General features: G+C 43.3%; 1 protein-coding gene and 1 pseudogene across 4 annotated transcripts; both read left to right on the top strand.

The window, feature by feature from the left end:
* The first annotated feature begins 4,727 nt into the window (after nt 1-4,727).
* Nucleotides 4,728-5,206, top strand: LOC120363046 (histone H2A.Z pseudogene; annotated as a pseudogene).
* Nucleotides 5,207-12,588: 7,382 nt separating this feature from the next.
* Nucleotides 12,589-21,070, top strand: LOC101035576 (HLA class I histocompatibility antigen, alpha chain G-like). Of its 4 annotated transcripts, none has more exons than XR_012517385.1 (7): nt 12,589-12,920; nt 13,050-13,319; nt 13,620-13,895; nt 14,527-14,802; nt 14,926-15,042; nt 20,202-20,253; nt 20,418-21,070. XR_012517385.1 is itself a non-coding variant. In XM_074398325.1 (7 exons), exons 1-6 carry the CDS (start codon nt 12,626-12,628, stop codon nt 20,228-20,230), a joined length of 1,179 nt encoding a protein of 392 aa, XP_074254426.1. In that variant the 5' UTR covers nt 12,589-12,625; the 3' UTR covers nt 20,231-20,253; nt 20,418-21,070. The 4 variants fall into 4 exon arrangements, 3 of the variants coding, with proteins under 3 accessions (XP_074254426.1, XP_074254425.1, XP_074254427.1); XM_074398325.1 differs by lacking the exon at nt 14,926-15,042 and adding an exon at nt 20,064-20,096; XM_074398324.1 differs by lacking the exon at nt 20,418-21,070 and adding an exon at nt 20,064-20,096.
* The last annotated feature ends 1,968 nt before the right edge of the window (nt 21,071-23,038 follow it).

The following is a 23,038-nucleotide window of genomic DNA, read 5'->3' as shown; positions in this document are numbered from 1 at the left end:
TTGTTTACACAATCAGTGTTCAGTTTTTAACAGCTTAAAATAACGGTTAAACATATTATTTGCAAGCAGCATGGTAATTTCAAACAATAAAAAAACATACGACAGATATACAAAAAAATAAAAAGCAAGAATTAAATCATATCACCAGAGAAAATCACCTACACTAAAAGGAAGACATGAAGGAAAGAAAGAAGAAAAGAAACAAGTAGAAAACAAATAATAAAATGTCCTTTTTTTACCAATAATAACATTGAATGTAAATGGTCTAAACTCTCCAATCAAAAGACAACATGACTGAATAAACAAAATAAACAAGACCCAGTGATCTGTTGCCTACAAGAAATACATTTCGCCTATAAAGACACACATGGACTGAAAAGAAAGGAATGGAGGAAGATCTTCCATGCCGATGGAAACCAAAAACAAGCAGGAGTAGCTACACCTATATCAATCCAAATAGATTTCAAGAGGAAAACTATATGAAGAGACAAAGAAAGTCACGATATAATAATAAAAGGGTTAATTCAGCAAGAGAATATAACAATTGTAAATACTATGCACCCGTCTCTTCCTTTCTCCGTCATCGTGGTGTGTGCTTGACTCCACTTCTCTCCATGTCTTCTCACAAGACTTTCAGGATTAAGTGATTCCTGGCCAAGAAAGAGAAGCAACATTGTCCCATTCCCCAGTGGATTTGAATGAAATTGGTAATAAAATCAGGCACAACTCCTAAAGGAGACGTTGGAGAAGACCCAAGCTGGGTTGCTAAGGAATTGCACGTGAGATGACACACATGTTTATGCTGGCTGAAGGTCACAATCACGTTACCATATCAAGCTGAAAATGTCACCACTATCTGGAGAGTTGGACTGCATTTCCTCCTCGATCTGTTATGAACTCATTCGTTGACTGGGTTCAGTAATAAATATGTGAGACTTGTCATTTCAAAAATAAGAAGAAGAAGAATATGCACCCAACACTGAAGCACCCAGCTACATAAAGCAATTAATGTTAGAGCTAAAAAAAAAAAACAGAGAGAGAGAGATAAATCTCAATACGATAATAGCTGGAGACATTAGCACCACACACTTTCAACAATGGACAGATAATTTAGGCAGGAAATCAACAAAGAAACATTGGACTTAATCCACACTATATGCTAAATGGACCTAATAGATAATTACAGAACATTTCATGTAATGGATACAGAATACACAGCTCCCAACTACTCGGGAGGCTGAGACAGGAGAATTGCTTGTACCCATGAGGTGGAGGTTGCAGTGAGTTGAAATCATGCCTCTGCACTCCAGCCTGGGCAACAGAGCAAGATTCAGTCTCCAAAGAAAAAAAGAAAAGAAAAAAAGCTTGAGCTCTGGCAAGCCTCATCACCATGGGCTAAAGGGCTCCAGGGCTCTAGAGCTCTAAATAAACTTGAGGCTAGTTGCAGTGACTCATATTGTAATCCCAGCACTTTTGGAGGCCAAGGTGGGTAGATCACGAGATCAAGAGATCAAGACCATCCTGGCCAACATGGTGAAATCCCGTCTCTTATTTAAAAAAAAAACTTGAAAGTCAGTCTAGGCCACAAGAACTGCAACTCCTAAGCAAGTCCTAGTGCTGAACTGGGCTCAGAGCCAGTGGACTAGAGGGGCACCCGACCTACTGAGACACCAGCTAGGGTGGCTAAGGAAGTGCTTGCACCACCCTTCCCCCAGTCCCATGCTGCACAGCTCACAGCTCCAAGACAGACTCTTTCCTTCCACTTGAGAAGAGACAGAAGAGTAAAGAGGACTTTGTCTTGCATCTTGGATGCCAGCTGAGCTACATTAGAATAGAGCACCAGTCAGAATTATACAGCCCCTTTACAGGCACTAGCTCCCAGGTGACATTTCTAGACACACCCTGGGCTGAAGGGGAACCCACTGCCTGGAAAAGAAGAAGCCAGTCCTGGCAGGACCCATCATCTGCTGACTAAAGAGCCCTTGGGTCCTGAATAACCAGCAGCGATAGCCAGAGTGTATGCCATGGGGCTTGGGTGAGACTCTGTGGCTTCCCAGTTTCAGATGAAACTCAACACACTCCCACCTTTGGTGGCTACAGGGTAAGACTCCTGCTTCCTGAAAGTGGAGGGAAAAGAAGAGAAGGCTTTGTCTTGCACCTTAGGTACCAGCTTGGCCACAGAAGGGTAGAACATCAAGCAGGCTCTTAGGGTCCCTGATGCCAGGACTTGGATCTTGGATGGCATTTCTAGGCCTGCCCTAGACCAGAGGGGACCCACTGTCCTGAATGGTGAATCCCAGACCAGGAAACGTTCATCACAAACTGAACCTTAGGAAATCATCAGTGTTACACTGGTTTCTGCCTTTTCTAGTGAAAAAAAAAGAAAGAAAGAAAACATCAGTGGCAGCATGACAGTACTCACCATGGGACTATGGTGATGTCAGCCATAGGGTAAGGCTCCTCTGCCTGTAGAAAGGGAAGAGTGGGAAGGACTACATCTCATGGTGTGAGTGCCAGCACAGCCACAATACAGTAGAACACCAGGTGGCATTCGAAGGCTTTTTACTCCAGTCGTTGGCTTCCATACAGCACCTCTGGGCCTGCCTGGGTCCTGGGGGAAGCTACTGTCCCAAAGGGAAGGACACAGCCTGTCTGGCTTCACCACCTGCTGATTGTAGAGCCCCTAGAGCCTTCAATGAACACAGGCAGTACCCAGGTAGTGGTCATAGCTGCCCTTGGGTGAGAATCAGCACTATGCTGGCTTCAAGTCTCATCCAGCACTGTCTCAGTGGTAGTGGACACAAGGGTACTTGTGCCACCTCACCACTAGATCCGGTTGGCTCAGCACAGAAAAGGAGACTTCATTTGTTTGAGAGAAAGTAAGGGAGGAGAGCTAGAGTAATCCAGAGAATTCTTCCAGATTTTATCCAAGACCACCAAGGCAATACCTCTACAAGTCTGGAATAACCACAGTGCTACTGGGCTTGAGATGCCCCCTAAGGCAGATATGGCTTAGATCATAACACCCAAGTCATTTTGAATACCTGGAAACCCTTCCCAAGAAGGATAGATACATATAAACTCAGATTGCAAATATTACAATAAATACCTACCTCTTTAATGCTCAGATACTGATGAACATCTACAATCATCAACACCATCCAGGAAAACATGACCTCACCAAACAATCTAAATAAAACACCAGGGACCATTCCTGGAGAAAGAGAGACATGTGACCTTTCAGACAAAGAATTCAAAATAGCTGCTTTAAGGAAACTCAAGGATATTCAAGATAATACAGAGAGGGAGTTCACTAGTTTATCAGATAGATTGAACAAAGAGATTGAAATAAGTAAAACAAATCAATCAGATATTCTGCAGGTGAAAAATGTAACTGATAAACTGAAAGATGAATCAGTCTTTTAATAGCAGAATTGATTTTAAAAAGAAGAAACTTTTTAATAATAGTGAGCTTGAAGACAGGCTGTTTGAATATACAGAGGACACAAAATAGAATGAAGCAGGCCTACAAGATCTAGAAAATAGCCTCAAAAGGGAAAATCTAAGAATTACTGGCCTTAAAGGGGAGGTAGAGAAAGAGATGGGGTAGAAAGTTTATTCAAAGGGATAATAAGAGAGAACTTCCCAAACCTAGAGAAAGAAGTAAATATCCAAGTAAAATGTTACATAACACCAAGCCAATTTAATCCAAGGAAGACTACCTCAAGGCATTTAATAATCAAACTCCCAAAGGTCAAAGACAAATACAAGATCCTAAAAGCAGCAAGAGAAAAAAAAAACAGATAGCATACCATAGAGCTCAAATACATCTGGCAACAGACTTTTCAGTGGAAACTATAGATCAGGAGAGAGTAGCGTGGCATATGTAAAGTTCCGAAGGAAGAAAACTTTTACCCTGGAGTAGTATATCCAGTGAAAATATCCTTCAACCCAAAAAGAGAAAAAGACTTCTCTACACAAACAAAAGCTGAAAGATTTCATCAACACCAGACCTGTCTTACAAGAAATGCTAAAGGGAGTATTCAATCAGAAAGAAAAAGATGTTAATGAGAAATAAGAAATCATCAGAAGTACAAAACTCACTGGTAATAGTAAGTACACAGAAAAAAAAAACAGAATATTATAACATGGGAACTGTGATGTGTAAATTTTAAGTAGAAAGACTAAAAGACGAGCCAATAAAAAAAATAACTGCAACAGCTTTTAAAGTATGGATTTTACAATAAGATATAAATAGAAACAACAAAAGCTAAAAAGCTGCAGATGATGTTAAGGTATAGGGCTTTTAAATTAGTTTTCTTTTTGCTTGTTTGTTTAGGCAAACAATGTTAAGTTGTTATTAACTTAAAATAATGAGTTATAAGATATTATTTGCAAGCTTAATGGTAACCTCAAATCGAAAAACATGCAATGGATACCCAAAAACAAAAAGCAAGAAATTAAATCGTATCACTAGAGAAAATCACCTTCACTAAAAAGAAGACGTGAAGGAAAGAAAGAAGGAAGAAAAGAACAAAACAACTAGAAAACAAATAATAAAATGTCCTCGCTTATCAATAATAACATTGAATGTTCACGGACTAAACTCTCCAATCAAATTATGACTGAATAGATAAACAGGACCCAATGATCTGTTGCCTATAAGAAACACATGTTGCCTATAAGTAAACACTTAGGGCAGTTTGAATCGCGGTGAGACAGAGGAGTAGGTGGCGGGATCTCGCCGTGGGTCTAATCAGCTCTTTCTCTGCGTTGCTTGCTTAAGCTTCAGCAGAATTCGAAATGGCTGGCGGCAAGGCTGGGAAGGAGTCCGGAAAGGACAAGACAAAGGCGGTTTCCCACTCGCAGACAGCCGGCTTGCGGTTCCCACTGGGCTGTTTTCATGGACACCTGAAACCTAGGACGACAGTCATGGACGTGTGGGCGCGACTGCCGCTGTGTACCGCGCAGCCATCCTGGAGCACCTCACCCCAGAGATGCTGGAACTGGCAGGAAATGCATCAAAGACTTAAAGGTAAAGCGTGTTACCCCTCGTCACTTGCAACTTGCTATCTGTGGAGATGAAGAGTTGGATTCTCTCATCAAGGCTACAGTTGCTGGTGGTGGTATCATTCCACACACCCACACATCTCTGACTGGGAAGAAAGGATGCCTGGATTCCTTGTTATCTCAGGACTCTAAATAACAGCTGTCCAGTGTTGGTGGTTCCAGTGGACTGTATCTCTGAAAAACACAATTTTGCCTTTTGTCATTCTATTTGACCAAGCTGGAAGTTTAATTAGCTTTCCAACCAACCAGATTTCTGCATTTGAGTCTTAACCATATTTAAGTGTTACAAAGAAGCTATTGATTCTGAAGTAGTGGATTTTGATTGAGTTCACTGTTTTTAAAAAACGGATTGCATTTTAATTGTGATGCAGAAGTTATAGTAACAACAATTTGGTTTTGTACAGCCATTAATTCCACTCTGGTGGATCAGCTCAATAAAGGTCATATCCCAAAAAAAGAAAGAAAAAAAAAAAAGAAACACATAGACTGAAAATAAAGGAATGGAAAAGATATTCCATGCCAATGGAAACCAAAAAGAGAAGGCATAACTACTCCTATATCAAAGTAGATTTCAAGACCACAGACCCACAGGTAGTATCACGCCTTTCCTCTAAGACCAGGAACACACCAAGGTTGCCTTCTTTCACAACTATTATTCAACGTAATATTGAAAGTCCTAGCTAGAGCAATCAGACAAGAGAAAGAAATAAAACTCAAATTATCCTTGTAAAAATGCTATCAGGCTAAAAGATCACTGTTTAAATCATGAGCGTCTTAGAAGAAAACCAGTTCAGAATAAGTAACTATTTTATTTTTCACAACCGATCATTTTCTCATCTCTCATAGTTCTACATCCCCAGCCCCCAACTTCCTCATCATCTCTAAAATAAAGTATCACACACACACACAAAACAAATGCAGTAAAGTTGCAGGATACAAATCAACATTAAAAATTAATAGTGGGCTGAGCATGGTGGCTCACCCCTGTAATCCCAGCACTTTGGGAGACCAAGGCAGGCAGGTCACTTGAGGCCAGGAGTTCAAGATCAGCCTAGCCAATGTGGTAAAACCCTGTCTCTGCTAAAAGTACAAAAAATTAGCCAGGCCTGGTTTGGGGCCCTCTAATCCCAGACACTTGGGAGGCTGAGGCACAAGAATTGCTTGAATATGGGAGGCAGACATTGCAGTGAACTGAGGTCATGCCTCTGCATTTCAGCCTCGGTGACACAGTGAAACTCTGTCTCAAAAAAATAAAATTAAATTAAATTAGTAGCAGCCAGGCGCAGGGGCTCATGCCAATAATCTTGGCACTTTAGGAGACCAAGGCAGGAGGATTACTTGAATCTAAGAGTTTGAGACCAGCCTAAGCAACACAGGGAGAACCCCATCTGTCCAAAAAAATTTTTTTAATTAGCTGAGTATGGTGTCATCTGCCTTTGGTCTCAACTACTTGGCAGGCTGAGGTCGTAGGTTGAGGCCCCAGTGAGCTATAATTGCACCACTGCATTAGTCATTAGTACAAGATCCATTCAATGGGCAACATAGACCAATCTATTTTATTTTATTTTATTTTATTTATTTTTTATTTTATTATTATTTTTAAGATGGGGTTTCATCATGATGGCCAGGCTGGTCTTGGACTCCTGACCTCAGGTGATCCACCACCTCAGCCTCCCAAAGGGCTAGGATTACAGGCGTTAGCCACCGCGCCCAGCCAGACCAATCTATTTTAATGTAACAGAATACAAATACTCAATGATAGGGATTCAGGTTGTATCTAACCTCTAAGAAATTACCACTTGCTAGGACTTCCAGTATTATGTCAAATAGAAGTGGTGAAAGTGGGCATCCTTATGTTGATCCAGTTCTCAGGGGAATGTTTTCATCTTTTCCCCATTCAGTATAATGTTGGCTGTAGTTTTGTCATAGATGGCTTTCTATGTCGATTTTGCTGAGGGTTTTAACCATAAGGGGATGCTGGATTTTGTCAAATGATTTTTCTGCATCTATTGAAATGATTATATGATTTTTTAAATGTGTTTTATGTGGTTTTTCACATTTATTGACTTGTGGGTTTTGTTGGTTTTTTTTTAAGTAAAGATTGTGTTTCACCATGTTGGCCACACTGGTCCCAAACTCCTGACCTCAAGTGATCCACTCGTCTCAGCCTCACAAATTGCTGGGAACACAGGTGTGATCAACCATGACCAGGCTGACTTGTGTATGTTAAACCATCCCTGCATCCCTGGTTTGAAACCCACTTAATCATGGTAGATTATCTTTTAAATATGTTGTTGGAATCAATTAGCTAATATTTTGTTGCAGATTTTTGCATCTATGTTCATCAGGAATATTGGTCTAGACAGAGCAATCAGACAAGAGAAAGAAATAAAGGGCATCCAAATTGGGAAAGAGGAAGTCAAATTGTTGCTGTTTGCTGACGCTATGATTATGTACCTAGAAAACCCTAAAGACTCATCCAAAAACCTCCTAGATCTGACAAAAGGATTCAGTAAAGTTTCAGGTTACAAAAAACAATGTAGAAAAATCAGTAACACCAACAGTGACCAAACTCAGAATCAAATCAAGAACTCAATCCCTAATACAGCAGCTGCAAAAACAAAATACGTAGAATATACCTAACTTAGGAGATGAAAGGCCTCTACAAGAAAAATTACAAAACACTGCTGAAAGAAATCATAGATGACAACAAACTAATGAAAACACGTCTCATTTTCATGGATGGGTAGAATCAATATTGTGAAAATGACTGTACTGCCAAAAGTAGTCTACAAATTCAATGCAATTCCCATCAAAATAGCATCATCATTCTTCACAGAAGTAGAAAAAAACCATCCTAAAATGCAAATGGAACCAAAAAAGAGCCTGCATAGCCAAAACAAGATTAACCAATAAAGAAATCTAGAGGCATCACGTTACCTGACTTCAAACTATACTACAAGGCTATAGTCACCAAAATACCATGGTACTGTAATAAAAATAGGTACATAGATGAATGGAATAGAATGGAGAAACCAAAAATGAAGTCAAATACGTACAGACAACTGATATTTGTCAAAACAAACAAAAACATAAAGGAAAGGACACTCTACTCAACAAATTGTGCTGTGAGAATTGGCAGGCCACATGTAGAAGAATGAAATATTCCTTATCTCTCACCTTATGTAGAAATCAACTCAAAGATGGATCAGACTTAAATATAACACCTCACACCATAAAAATTCTAGAATACAACATCAGAAAAAACTCTGCTAGACATTGACTTAGGCAAAGAGTTAATGACCAACAACCCAAAAGCAAATGCAAAAAAATAAAGATAAATAGATGAGACGTAATTAAACTAAAAAGCATTTGCACAGCAAAAGAAATAATTAGCATAGTAAACAGACACTCTACAGAGAGGGGTAAAATATTAACAAGCCATGAATCTGACAAAGAACTAATATTCAGAATCTACAAGGAATACAAACAAATCAGCAAGAAACAACAAATAATCCCATCAAAAAGTACACTAAGGACATTAATAGATAATCCTCAAAAAAATATGCAAATGGCCAAAAACATGAAAAAATGCTCAGTATCACTAATTATCAAGGAAATGTAAGTCAAAGCCCCAATGTCATATTACCTTACTCTTGCAAGAATGGCCATTAAAAAAAAAATAGAAAATAAAATAGATGTTGGAAGGAATGTGGTGAAAATGGAGCACTTTTACTCTGCTAGTAGGAATCTAAGCTAGTACAACCACTACAGAAAACAGTATGGTGATTCCTTAAAGAACTAAAGCTAGATCTACCATTGGATCCAGCAATCCCACTACTGGATATCTACCCAGAGGAAAAGGAAACATTATATGAAAATGATACTTGAACATGTATGTTTATAGCAGCACAATTGGCAAATGCAAAAATATGAAACCAGCCCAAATACTCCTCAATCAATTAGTGGATAAAGAAAATGTGATGCATATATATATATATATACATATATATATATATATATATATATATATATATGTATATGCATCACATTTTCTTTGTACACATATGTATATATATATATGTGTGTGTGTGTGTGTATGTGTGTGTGTGCAAAATATATATGTTATATACATATGCAAGCTATATATGCTCCACACACAGAGAGAGACGGAATACTACTTAGCCATAAAAAAAAAAAAAAAGAATAGTATTTGAAGCAACCTGGAGATGGAGTCGGAGACCAGCACTCTAAGTGAATTAACTCAGGAATGGGAAACCAGCCATTGCATGTTCTCACTTATCAGTGGGAGCTAAGCTATGAGAACACGAAGGCATGAGAATGATACAATGGACTTTGGGAACTCCCAGGGGGAAGGGCGAGAGGGAGGTGAGGGAGAAAAGACCACACATTGTGTACTGTGTACACTAATCGGGAGCTGGGTGCACCAAAATTTCAGAAATCACCAGTAAAGAAGTTATTCATGTAACCACACACCACCTGTTCCCTAAAAACTATTGAAATTTAAAAATTTTTTAAATAAAATTTTAATAAATAAAAATGGATTATTTGCTTTTAAAAAAGAAATCACTTGTACAGTTTCTGTGTAATGTGAAAGATGAATATCCATAATTACATGTAAAGCTGTTAAAAATAATCCATCAGGACCAGGCATGGAAACTCATATGAGTCGTTCCAGCTACTGGGAAGGCTGAGGTGAGAGAATCCCTTGAGCCCAGGAGTTCGAGGCTGCAGTGAACTATGATGGTGGCGCTGCACTCCAGCCTGGGTGACAGAATGATACCCTGTCTCTAAACAACAGCAATAATAATAATCCTTCCCTTTTCAACTCAATATTTGTGTAAGGCTAGATTCTTTTTTTTTTTTTTTTTTTTTTTTTTTTTTTGAGACGGAGTTTCGCTCTTGTTACCCAGGCTGGAGTGCAATGGCGCGATCTCGGCTCACCGCAACCTCCGCCTCCTGGGTTCAGGCAATTCTCCTGCCTCAGCCTCCTGAGTAGCTGGGATTACAGGCATGTGCCACCATGCCCAGCTAATTTTTTGTATTTTTAGTAGAGACGGGGTTTCACCATGTTGACCAGGATGGTCTCGATCTCTTGACCTCGTGATCCACCCGCCTCGGCCTCCCAAAGTGCTGGGATTACAGGCTTGAGCCACCGCGCCCGGCCTAGATTTTTTTTTTTTTTTTTTTTTTTTAATATACACTTCAATCAAAGTAAGAGAACGGCTGGAATGCTGCTGGAGGCCATAATCCTAAATGAATGCAGGAACAGAAAACTGAATACTGCATCTTCTCGCTTATGTTTAGAAGCTGAACACTGAGCACACATGGACATAAACATGGCAACAACAGAGTGAAGAGTGTGGGGACGTGGGTTGAAAAACTACCTACGTGTACTGTGCTCACTACCTGAGTGACAGGATCCATGCCCCAAACCTCAGGATCGGACAACATGCCCACGCAGCAAACCTGCACATGTATCCCCGTATCTAAACTAAAAGTTTAAATTTAAAAAATAAGTAAATAAGAGAATGTATGCTATGAGACAAGAATGACACTTACAAAAATGTAAAATAATTACTCCTCTTGTTACCAAAAATCTTGGTAGCTGCAGAAGGTGGGATCTTTCCTCATTGGGAGTCGCAGAGCCAATACATGAAACCGAAAGTGAGCCTCAGGCAGAGCAAGCTTTATTCCTTCACAGGACTTGGAAAGGCGGGAACTGCTCTCCCAATCCAACTTCTCGGCTAGTGAGGGGTGAGGGGCTAAAACGTAGGACGGCTCCAAGGGAGGGGTTGGGCACTAGAAGTGAGGGGAGGAATATTCATAAGTTTTACAGAAAAAAAGCGGTGAACTTCTCCAACCTGGTAATACCGCTTTGCTTTCGGTCCTTTTTGGACTTCTTCTAGTCATTGTCATGGAGATTGTCAACTGTCCTAGCACTGATGGGAGTGCCGTTTAGCCTGGAAACGGGATTATAATGAAGTGTGAGGTCTTTCTGAAGTCATTTGGCCGGCTGTCTTGGCTGTAACAATGACAACTTCTTGAAGCAGATTCTGTTTGTTTTTTTGTTTGTTCCCCACGCCCCCCACCGCGTCCCCCCAGCGGAGTCTCACTGTGTCGCTCAGGCGAGAGGTAAGTGTAACGATCTCGGCTCACTGCAACCACCACCTCCTGGGTTTAAGCAATTCTCCTGCCTCAGCCTCCCCAGTAGCATGGATTACAGGCATGTGCCACCACGCCCGGTTAATTTTTGTATTGTTAGTAGAGATGGGATTTCACCTTGTTGTCCAGGTTGGTCTTCAACTCCTGACCTCGTGATCCGCCCGCCTCGCCCTCCCAAACTGCTGAGATTACAGGAGAGCCAAAGTGCGCGGCCTATATATTGTTTATTCTGGAAAAATTAAAATTGATTTGTTTTCATTTAAAAAATATTATTTCTATTAGCAGGTAATGGGTTATTAATGTTATCTTAAATGAATTAATATTTTTAACATTCTGTTTTAATTTATATATGATAAATACTCATATAATCTGCAGAAACCAAATTTACTTGGGTCCTTACTAATTTCTGAGAGTGTACAGAGATACTGAAACCTAAAAACTTAACCGCTGACTGCTGCACGCGGTGGTTCACGTCTGTAATCCCAGCACTTTGGGATTTAAACTACAGCACGTAACAATGCAGTCTCACGCCTGGAAACATAGCACTTTGGGAGGCCGAGGCGGGAGGATCGCTTGAGCCCAGGAGTTTGAGACCAGCCTGGGCAACACGGCGAAACCCATATCTACAAAATACAAAAAAGATTGCCTGGTGTGGGTGCGAGCATCTGTAGTCTCAGCTACTCGGGAGTCTGAGATGGAAGGATCCTTTGAGCCTCAGAGATCGAGGCCGCAGTGAGCTGTAATCGCGCCACCGCACTCCAGCCTGGGTGACAGAGTGGGAACCTGTCTCCCAAAAAGCGGCGGCTCAGGCGTGTAATCCCAGCACTTTGGGAGGCAGAGGCGGGTGGATCACCTGAAGTCAAGAGTTTGAGACCAGCCTGACCAACATGGAGAAACCCCATCTCTACTATAAATACAAAAAATTAGCCGAGCATGGTGGCGCATGTCTGTAATCCCAGCTACTCGGGAGGCTGAAGCAGGAGAATCGCTTGAACCCAAGAGGCGGAGGTTACGGTGAGCCGAGATTACACCATTGCACTCCAGCCTGGGCGACAAGAGCGAAACTCTGTCTCAAAAACAAGAAAACCACAAAAAGAAAAACATGGCGGGGCGTGGTGGCTCATGCCGGTAACCTAGTACTTTGAGAGGCCGAGACGGGAGGATCGCATGAGGCCAGAAGTTCGAGACCAGCCGGGTCAACAGAGCCAGACACCTTCCAACACACACATCGGACTCCAAACACACACACACACACACACACACACGCACAGCAACAACGAAAACAAACACTAATAGCGTCACAAAGACCGCGCTTGGATCAGGAGGAGAGGGAGCAGGACAGTGTTCCAGGTCCCCGGGGGTGGCTCTCATGGTCTCCGGCCCCAAGGGCAGAGCCTGGGGACCGGGGAGGCGCAGCGTTAGGACTTTAGCACTCCACAGTTTCATTTCTTCTCGGATCCTGGTTGGGTCCTTCTTCCTGGACACTCATGACGCAGACTCAGTTTTCATTCCCATTGAAGCCAATCAGCAGCCACAATTCTCGACTACAAAGTCCCTGCACACCATCGACTCTTTCTCCGCAGACACAGAGGATGGGGTCATGTCGCCCCGAAGCCTCCTCCTGCTGCTCTCGGGGGCCCTGGCCCTGACCGAGACCTGGGCGGGTGAGTGCGGGGTCGGGAGCAAAACGGCCTCTGCGGGGAAGAGCGAGGGACCCCCAGACAGTAGCGCAGGACCTGAGGAGCCGCTCGCAGAGGAAGGTCGGGCTGATCTCAGCCCCTCCTCGCCCCCAGGCTCCCACTCCCTGAGATATTTCCACACCGCCGTGTCCCGGCCCGGCCGCGGGGAGCCCCGGTACATCGCCGTGGGCTACGTGGACGACACGCAGTTCGTGCGGTTCGACAGCGACGCGGCGATTCGGAGGATGGAGCCGCGGGCGCAGTGGATAGAGCAGCAGGGGCCGGAGTATTGGGAGAAGGAGACACAGAGAGCCAGGGACACCGCACAGGTTTTCCGAGTGAACCTGCGGACCCTGCTCCGCTACTACAACCAGAGCGAGGCCGGTGAGTGACCCTGACCCGGGGCGCAGGTCACGACTCCCTCCCATCACCCACGGACAGCCCGGGTCACCCCGAGTCTCCGGGTCCGAGGTCCACCCCGAGTCTGTGGGACCCGCCCAGACCCTCGACCAGGGCGAGCCCCGGACGCTTTACCAGGTTTCATTTTTAGTTTAGGCCAAAATCCCCGCGGGTTGGTCGGGGGGGCGGGGGCGAGAGTGGGGGCGGGGCTCGGGGCCAGAGTAGGGGCGGGGCGGGGCGAGAGTGGGGGCTCGGTGGCGGGGCTGACCTCAGGGGCGGGGCCAGGGTCTCACACCCTCCAGTGGATGCATGGCTGCGACATGGGGCCCGACGGGCGCTTCCTCCGTGGGTATGAACAGTTCGCCTACGACGGCAGTGACTACCTCATCTTGAACGAGGACCTGCGCTCCTGGACCGCGGCCGACACCGCGGCTCACATCTCCAAGCGCAAGGCAGAGGAGAACGATGAGGCTGACCACCAAAGAGCCTACCTGGAGGACACGTGCGTGGAGTGGCTCCTCAGATACCTGGAGAAAGGGAAGGAGGCGCTGCAGCGTGCGGGTAAGAGGGGCCACCGCGGGTAAGAGGGGCCACAGGGCAACTCTCCCATCTCCTTTTGGGCTGGGACTGTGCCCACAGCTGACGGACCTCAAAGAGTAGAAGAAATAGGGATGGAGGCCAGAATACCCCTTGTTCCTTGGATCAGGAGAGGGAGCTGTCACCCTGGGTACAGAAGATCCTGTACCAGAGAGCGACTCTTAAAGAGCCAGCCCCCTCTCAGAAGCAATTAAGGAATCTAGCGTCGGAGATTCCATTTTTCAAATGAACTGATCATCAGTTCTTTTTGACACCCAGTGTTAGGGATCATGGGGGACTTTCTCTCCTGCCTGGTTCTCAGCCCCACACCAAGTGTCTGTGGAGGTCTGACTTCAGCTTTTCTCAGTCACTCAGCATCTGCACAGGCCAGGAGCAGAAATCCCTCTTCACCTTCTATCCTGGGCTATCTCACCCCAATTCTAGAACTTTCCAAGGAATAAGAGGCTATCCCAGACCCCTAAGTCCAGGCTGGTGTCTAGGTTTTGTGCTCTCCTACTCTAAATGTCCTCTTTGTTCTCAAGATGGTCACACAGGCACTGCTGGAGTGTCCCATGAGAGATGCAAAGTGCCTGAATTTTCTGACTCTTCCCCTCAGATTCCCCAAAGACACATGTGACCCACCACCCCTACTCTGACCATGAGGCCACCCTGAGGTGCTGGGCCCTGGGCTTCTACCCTGCGGAGATCACACTGACCTGGCAGCGGGATGGGGAGGACCAGACCCAGGACATGGAGCTTGTGGAGACCAGGCCAGCAGGGGACGGAACCTTCCAGAAGTGGGCGGCTGTGGTGGTGCCTTCTGGAGAGGAGCAGAGATACACGTGCCATGTGCAGCATGAGAACCTGTCTGAGCCCCTCACCCTGAGATGGGGTAAGGAGGAGATGGGGGGTCACATCTCTTCTCAGGGAAAGCAGGAGCCCTTCTTGAGCCCTTTATCAGGATTAGGGCTGAGGCCTGGGGGTCAGGGCCCCTTACCTTCCCGTTTTTTCCCAGAGTCATCTTCCCAGCCCACCACCCTCATCATGGGCATCGCTGCTGGCCTTGGTGGCCTTGTACCTTTTGTTATTGGAGCTGTGGTTGCTGCTGTGATGCAGAGGAGGTTGCGCTAAGGTAAGGAAGGGGTTAGGGGTGAGGTCTCTGTTTTCTTTTTTTTTTTTTTTTTTAGGAAGAAAGAAAAAGAGAAAGAAAAAAAGAGAATAATAAAAAAAGAATAAAGAAGAGGAAAGAGAGATCCAAGATGACTGATCACTAGCAGCTCGGGATTGTAGCTCCCAGTGAAAACGCAAAGAACGAGAGGACGCCACACCTTCACACGAATTCTTGTTGCTCACGGGAGATTCCCAGCGGAGGAACCCCACGGGTCGCCAACGCGACTCTTGTGACCGGAGAGGCGGTTTTGCCGGCGCCTCGGAGCGTCGGTTCTTGGTGCAGAGTCAGAAAGGCACCATCAATCTTAACGCCGCTGATTTGGTCGGCGCAGTGGCATTCTCAGATTTTGGCGCTGAGAATCAATAAGTTGGACGTCCACCCAGAAACCCAATTACAAAGACGGTAATTATAAAGACCACAGATGGATAAATCTACAACGAAGGGAAGAAAACAGCCAAAAAAGGCTGAGAATACCCAAGATCAGAACGCCTCTCCCTCAGCAGGGGATCCCAGTTCCTCATCAGCAACGAAACAAGGCTTGATGGAGAACGAGTGTGTTCCAATTACAGAAGCAGGCTTCAAAACGTGGATGATAAGAAACTCCTGTGAATTAAAAGAACTCGTGCTAACACAATCTAAAGAAACTAAGAACTTTGAAAAAAGGTTTGACGAAATGTCAACAAGAATACAAAATTTAGAGAGGAAAATAAGTGAATTGATGGAGCTGAAAAACACAATATGAGAACTACGTGAAGTATGCACAAGTTTTAACAGCCGAATTGATCAAGCAGAAGAAAGGATATCAGAGGTCGAAGACCAACTCAATGAAGTAAAACAAGAAGACAAGATTAGAGAAAAAAGGATAAAAAGGAATGAGCAAAGTCTCCAAGAAATATGGGACTATGTGAAAAGACCTAATCTGCGCTTGATAGGTGTACCTGAATGTGACGAAGAGAATGAATCCAAGCTGGAAAATATGCTTCAGGATATTATTCAGGAAAATTTTCCCAACTTAGTAAAGCAGGATAATATTCAGCTCCAGGTAATACAGAGAACACCACAAAGATATTCCACAAGAAGAGCAACTCCAAGGCACATAATCATCAGATTCACCAGGGTTGAACTGAAGGAGAAAATACTAAGGGCAGCCAGAGAGAAAGGTCATGTTACCCACAAAGGGAAGCCTATCAGACTCACAGCAGATCTCTCAGCAGAAACCCTACAAGCCAGAAGAGAGTGGGGACCAATATTCAACATCCTTAAAGAAAAGAATTTTCAACCAAGAATTTTACATCCAGCCAAACTAAGTTTCATAAGTGAAGGAAAAATAAAGTTTTTTGTGAACAAGCAAGCACTCAGAGAATTCATCACCACCAGGCCTGCTTTACAAGAGCTTCTGAAAGAACCACTACACATAGAAAGGAACAAACAGTATCAGCCTTTCTAAAAAATACCAAAAAGTAAAAAACATCAATATAATGAAGAATTTACATCAACTAATGGGCAAAATAGCCAGCTAATATTAAATGACAGTATTAAACTCACATATATCATTATTAATTCTAAATTTAAATTGACTAAATTCCTCAATTCAAAGACAGGCAATTTGGACAAAAAACTAAAACTGTATGCTGCATCCAGACCCATCTTACATTCAAGGATACACAAAGACTCAAAACAAAGGATGGAGAGAGACTTACCAACCAACCAGAGAGCAAAAATAAATAAATAAAAAGCAGAAGTTACAATTTTTGTCTCTGATAAAATAGTATTTAAAGCAACAAAGATCAAAAGAAGCAAAGAAGGACATTATATAGTGATAAAAGAATTAATGCAATAACAAGAAGAGTTAAAGGTCCTAAATATACATGCACCCAATACAGGAATACCCAGACATACAAGACTTATAAAGAGACTTAGACTCCCACACAATAATAGTGGGAGACTTCAACATTAATATTAGACAGATCAATGAGACAGAAAATTAACAATGATATCCAGGACTTGAACTCAGATCTGGAACAAGTAAACGTAATTAACATTTATAGAACTCTCCACTTTACACAAAATATACACTCTTATCAGTACCACATCATATCAACTTAGAAGTTTAAACGAAATGTTGGTTGGCTCCTTGTTTGTTACTCTCTTCCCTCATTTTCTTTCATGTCTCCATTATTAAGGACAATTATAGGCATACCCATATTTAGACTGCATTCTAGCCCGGGCAGCAAAGCAATACCCCCATTCTCTCTCCTTCTTCCTCTTTCTCTTTCTTCCTCTTTTTTATTCTTTTTCTTATTATTATTTTTCTAAAAAAAAAAAAGGGAAGAAAGAGAAAGAGGAAGAGGGAGAGAGAATGGGGGTATTGCTTTATCGCCCAGGCTAGAACGCAGTCTAAATATGGGTATGCCTATAATTGTGCTTAATAATGGAGACATGAAAAAAATGAGGGAAGAAAATAACAAACAAGGAGCCAACCAATATTTCATTTAAACCTGTAAGTAGATATGATGTGGTACTTATAAGAGTGTATATTTTGTGTATTTAAAGTGGAGAGCTCTATAAATGTTAATTAAGTTTACTTCTTCCAGATCTGAGTTCAAGTCCTGGTTATCATTGTTAATTTTCTGTCTCATTGATCTGTCTAATATTAATGTTGAAGTCTCCCACTATTATTGTGTGGGAGTCTAAGTCTCTTTATAAGTCTTGTATATCTGGGTATTCCTGTATTGGATGCATATATTTTTAGGATCTTTAGCTCTTCTTGTCGTTGCATTGATCATTTTATCATTATATAATGTCCTTCTTTGCTTCTTTAGATCTTTATTGCTTTAAAGACTATTTTATCAGAGACAAAAATTGTAACATCTGCTTTTTGTTTATTTATTTATTTTTGTTCTCCGTTTGGTTGGTAAATCTTTCTCCATCCCTTTGTTTTGAGTCTTTGTGTATCCTTGCATGTGAGATGGGTCTGGATGCAGCATACCGATGGATTTTAATTTTTTATCCAATTTGCCTGTCTGTGTCTTTGGATTGGGGGATTTAGTCAATTTAAATTTAGAATTAATAATGATATATGTGAGTTTAATACTGCCATTTAATGTTAGCTGGCTGTTTTGCTCATTAGTTGATGTAAATTCTTGATTATGTTGATGCTCTTTACTTTTTGGTATTTTTTAGAAAGGCTAATACTGTTTGTTTCTTTCTATGTGTAGTGTTTCTTTCAGAAGCTCTTGTAAAGCAGGCCTGGTGGTGATGAAATCTCTGAGTGCTTGCTTGTTCCCAAAAAATTTTATTTTTCCTTCGCTTATGAAGCTTAGATTGGCTGGATGTGAAATTCTTGGTTGAAAGTTCTTTTCTTTAAGGATATTGAATATTGGCCCCCACTCTCTTCTGGCTTGTAGGGTTTCTGCTGAGAGATCTGCTGTAAGTCTGATAGGCTTCTCTTTGTGGGTAACATGACCTTTCTCTCTGGCTGCCCTTAGTATTTTCTCCTTCATTTCAATCCTGGTGAATCTGACTATTATGTGCCTTGGAGTTGGTCTTCTTGAGGAATATCTTTGTGGTGTTCTCTGTATTACCTGGAGTTGAATATTGTCCTGCCTTGCTAGGTTGGGAAAATTTTCCTGAATAATATCCTGAAGCGTATTTTTCAGCTTGGATTCATTCTCTCCATCACATTCAGGTACACCTATCAAACGTAGATTAGGTCTTTTCACATAGTCCCATATTTCTTGGAGACTTTGCTCATTCTTTTTTATCCTTTTTTCTCTAATCTTGTCTTCTCGTTTTATTTCATTAAGTTGGTCTTCGACCTCTGATATCCTTTCTTCTGCTTGATCAATTCGGCTGTTAAAACTTGTGCATACTTCATGAAGTTCTGATATTGTATTTTTCAGCTCCATCAATTCACTTATATTCCTCTCTAAATTGTGTATTCTTGTTAACATTTCATCAAACCTTTTTTCAAAGTTCTTAGTTTCCTTGGATTGGGTTAAAACAAGTTCTTTTAATTCACAGAAGTTTCTTATCATCCACGTTTTGAAGCCTGCTTCTGTAATTGGAACACAGTCATTCTCCATCAAGCCTTGTTCCCTTGCTGATGAGGAACTGTGATCCCCTGCTGAGGGAGAGGCGTTCTGATCTTGAGTATTCTCAGTCTTTTTTGGCTGTTTTTTTCCCTTCGTTGTAGATTTATCCATCTGTGGTCTTTATAATTACTGTCTTTGTAATTGGGTTTCTGAGTGGACATCCAACTTATTGATTCTCAGCACCGAAATCTGAGCAACCCACTGCGCCGGCTAAAACAGCGGCGTTAAGACTGATGGTGCTTTTCTGACTCTGCACCAAGAACCGCCGCTCCAGGCCGCTGGCAAAACAGCTTCACCAGTCACAAGAGTCGCGGTGGCGACCCTTGGGGCTTCTCCACTGGGAATCTCCTGGTGCGTGGGCAACAAGAATTCATCTGAAAGTGTGGCATCCTCTCGTTCTCTGCGCTTTCACTGGGAGCTACGATCCCAAGCTGCTAGTGATCAGCCATCCTGGATCTCTCTCCGGGGTCTCTGTTTTCTTGTCCCACTGGGGATTTCAAGCCCCAGGTAGAAGTGTGCCCTGCTTAGTTACTGGGAAGCGCCATCCACACACATGGGCCTACTCAGCATGGGCCCTGTGTGCCAGCGCTTACTCTTTTATAAAGGACCTGTGACACTGAAGGACAGATGTATCACCTAGATGATTGTGGTGATGGTGACCTGATCCCAGCAGTCACAGGTCACAAGGGAAGGTCCCTGCTGAGGACAGACCTCAGGAGGACAGTTGGTCCAGGACCCACTTCTGCTTTCCTCATGTTTCCTGATCCTGCCCTGGGTCTGCAGTCACAGTTCTGGAAACTTCTCTGGGGTCCAAGACTAGGGGGGTCCTCTAGGACCTTGTGGCTCTGCCTTCTCCTTGTCCCCTCACAGGACATTTTCTTCCCACAGGTAGAAAAGGAGGGAGATATTTTCAGGCTGCATGTAAGTGGTGGGGTGGGAGTGTGGAGGAGTTTACCCACCCCATAATTCCTCCTGTCCCACATCTCCTGTGGGCTCTGACCAGGTCCTGTTTTTGTTCTACCCTAGGCAGCAAGCAACAGTGCCCAGGGCTCTGATGTGTCTCTCATGGCTTGTAAAGGTGAGACCCTGGGGATCTGAATTGGGTGGGGAGTGGGGCAGAGGGGACAGGACTGGGTTATGGGTTTTTTTTTTATTCAAAAGTTTTTAGTGTGTGGTGAGCTGTTCAGTGTCATCACTTACTGTGACTGATTTGGATTTGTTCATGACTATTTTCTTCTGTAGCCTGAGACAGCTACCTTGTGAGGGACAAAGATTGAGGATTCCTCCACGCCTTGCTTTATGAGCTCAAGAGACTCTGCCTTCTCTTTCTGCAAAGGCATCTGCATGTACCTGTGTTCCTGTTAGCATAATATGAGGCGGTGGAGACACAGCCCACCCCAGTGCCCACCATGACCCCTTCCTCACACTGACATGTGTTCCTTCCACATGAGTGATTCCAAGTGGAAATGTGAGGTGCAGCTGCCACTGAGAGCCCCCACGAGGGAAATGCCTACTGTATCCATGGAAGCCAGGCCACTGGAGAGAGTGCCTTGTGGAGTGGTGGGAGCAGGACCCCAGAACTGTGGAGTCAGTAGTGACATGCAGTGCCCCCTTGGGAAACCTTCAGGCTCCAGCCTCCAACCACCACAGGAGCAGCCACATGGGCTACCCCCAGCAGAGCCACAGGCCCAGGGCTACCTGAGGCCTTGGGGGCCCAATCCCTGCTCCAGTGTGTCCATGAGGCAGCAGAGCCACAGGAGATTATTCTCCTCTTCCCACAGATACCTTTTCTCTCCCATGGCCCTTGAACAGCATCTTCATCTCTCTCACCCTCCCAAGATAAGCTGCAGCTAGCTTGGAAGTACAATTAAATTTGTAATCAAGCATCATTTGTATTTCACTTGTGCATTTTGTGCCTTGTTCTTTTTATTTTTTATCCACATTTGAGCCATCCTTAGGCTTCCAATGCCATGGTCCACCTAGAACTGCGTTCTCTGGCCGGTGTTCTAGTCCTGGTCATGCTGACTTTCCCCTTCTCCCTGGTCAATCTGTCTAATCACTTGAGTCTCATTCTCTCAGGGGATATCCACAGTGAGACAGCAACATGCGTGGTGAGAAAGCCCAGGAAGATCTGGGCGTGAATTTTTACTTTGCCATTTCTTCCTGGGTGACCTACATGGTGGGTCTTCACCTGTCTGGGCTCTGGTTCCTGAATTTGTATGTGATACTGTTTACCTGGGAGAGTTACGACAAAGCTAATATAAGGTACCTGTGCTTGGTTTGAATGTGTCCTCCAAAAAGCATGTGTTGGGAACTGAATCCTCAATGCAACCACATCAGAAAGTGAAGGCTAATGGCTGGCCATGAGAGTTCCAACCTTATGAATGGATTCATACTGATTACAAAAGGGCGTGAGGTTGAGGCAAGTTCAGCCTCTTGCCCTCACTCACCCACTTGGCTCCACCAAGAGATGATACACAAAACACCCTCACCACATGCCAGGATCTTGATATTAGACTTTTCACCCTCCATAACCATGAAACACATTGCTTTGCTTTAAAGATTACTTAATCTGTGCTGTTCTATTACAGCAACACAAAATGGGCAACCTATTAGTTAGGCCTCAGTTAATGGCAGATATTTTTATTTCGGATATTACTGCTAGAGTATTAGTTTCTTTGTAAACCCGGAATTTTTGCATTTTAGCAACAAAGAAGTCTTAATGCAAAGAAAATCGATGTATGGATGTGATGGAAATTTGAACCCATCCTAGTGTTTAAAAAATTGAAGGGGAACTGCTGCTCCTCATTAGTGTCCCAGAAGGCTGAATTGTTTCCTTCTCTACTTGCTCTGCCCATTTCTACTTCCACCATATTGGTGTTCTATGTTCGCCTTACCTCAAAGGTCGGCTTTCCTCAGTTTGAGATCTTAAATCTTTTTAAGCTAAACCTCCAAGCGATTTGAACAAATATTTATTGAACCCTTCCTGTGTTCAAAGAACATTGTGAGGTTCAGGGTGGGACTAGGGGCTGAGAATGGTTCCTGTGCTGACGGAACCTAAGATTTAGTAACAGTGAAAAAAACAGACTTACAGATAACTATTGTGGTTTGGAACGAAAGGTACAAAATGCTAAAAGTCAGAGAGGAAACTCTTTTCTAGGACAGTGGTTCCCAACATTTTAGGCACCAGGAACAGGATTCATAGAAGACAATTTTTCCACAGACAAGTTGGGAGGGATGTTTTTGGGATGATTCAAGCACGTTATATTTATTGTGGACTTTATTTCTATTATTACATTGTAATGTATAATGAAGTAATTATATAATTCACCATAATGTAGACTCAGTAGGAATCCTGAGCTTGTTTTCCTGCAACTAGACCGTCTCATCTAGGGGTGACGGGAATACACTGACAGGTCATCAGGCATTGGATTCTCATAGGAGCGGGCAACCTAGATCCCTCGCATGCACACTTCACAATAAGGTTCACACTCCTATGAGAATCTAATGCCACTGCGAATCTGACAGGAGGCAGAGCTCAGGCGGTCATACTGGGTCACCTGCCACTCACCTGCTGTGTGGCCTGGTTCCTAACAGGCCACAGAACCATACCGGTCCATGGCCCAGACTGGAATCTCATCTGGGATTGGGACTTACTTTCAAATACTGTAAATGATGTAACCTTGTATTCATGCTGATCTGAAATACATCTTTGATGAACAGTGCAAGAAAGCAAATGAATGCAGGGTGCAGTGGCTCACACCTGTAACCCAAACACTTTGGGAGGCCGAGGCGGGCGAATCACCAGAGGTTGGGTGTTTGAGACCAGCTTGTCCAACATGGAGAAATGTCATCTCTACTAA

This window comes from Saimiri boliviensis, chromosome 4, assembly GCF_048565385.1.
Source record: "Saimiri boliviensis isolate mSaiBol1 chromosome 4, mSaiBol1.pri, whole genome shotgun sequence".
NCBI classification, from domain to species: domain Eukaryota; kingdom Metazoa; phylum Chordata; class Mammalia; order Primates; family Cebidae; genus Saimiri; species Saimiri boliviensis.
The sequence above is the reverse complement of the archived record's forward strand: the minus strand, read 5'-3'. Positions and strand labels throughout refer to the sequence as shown.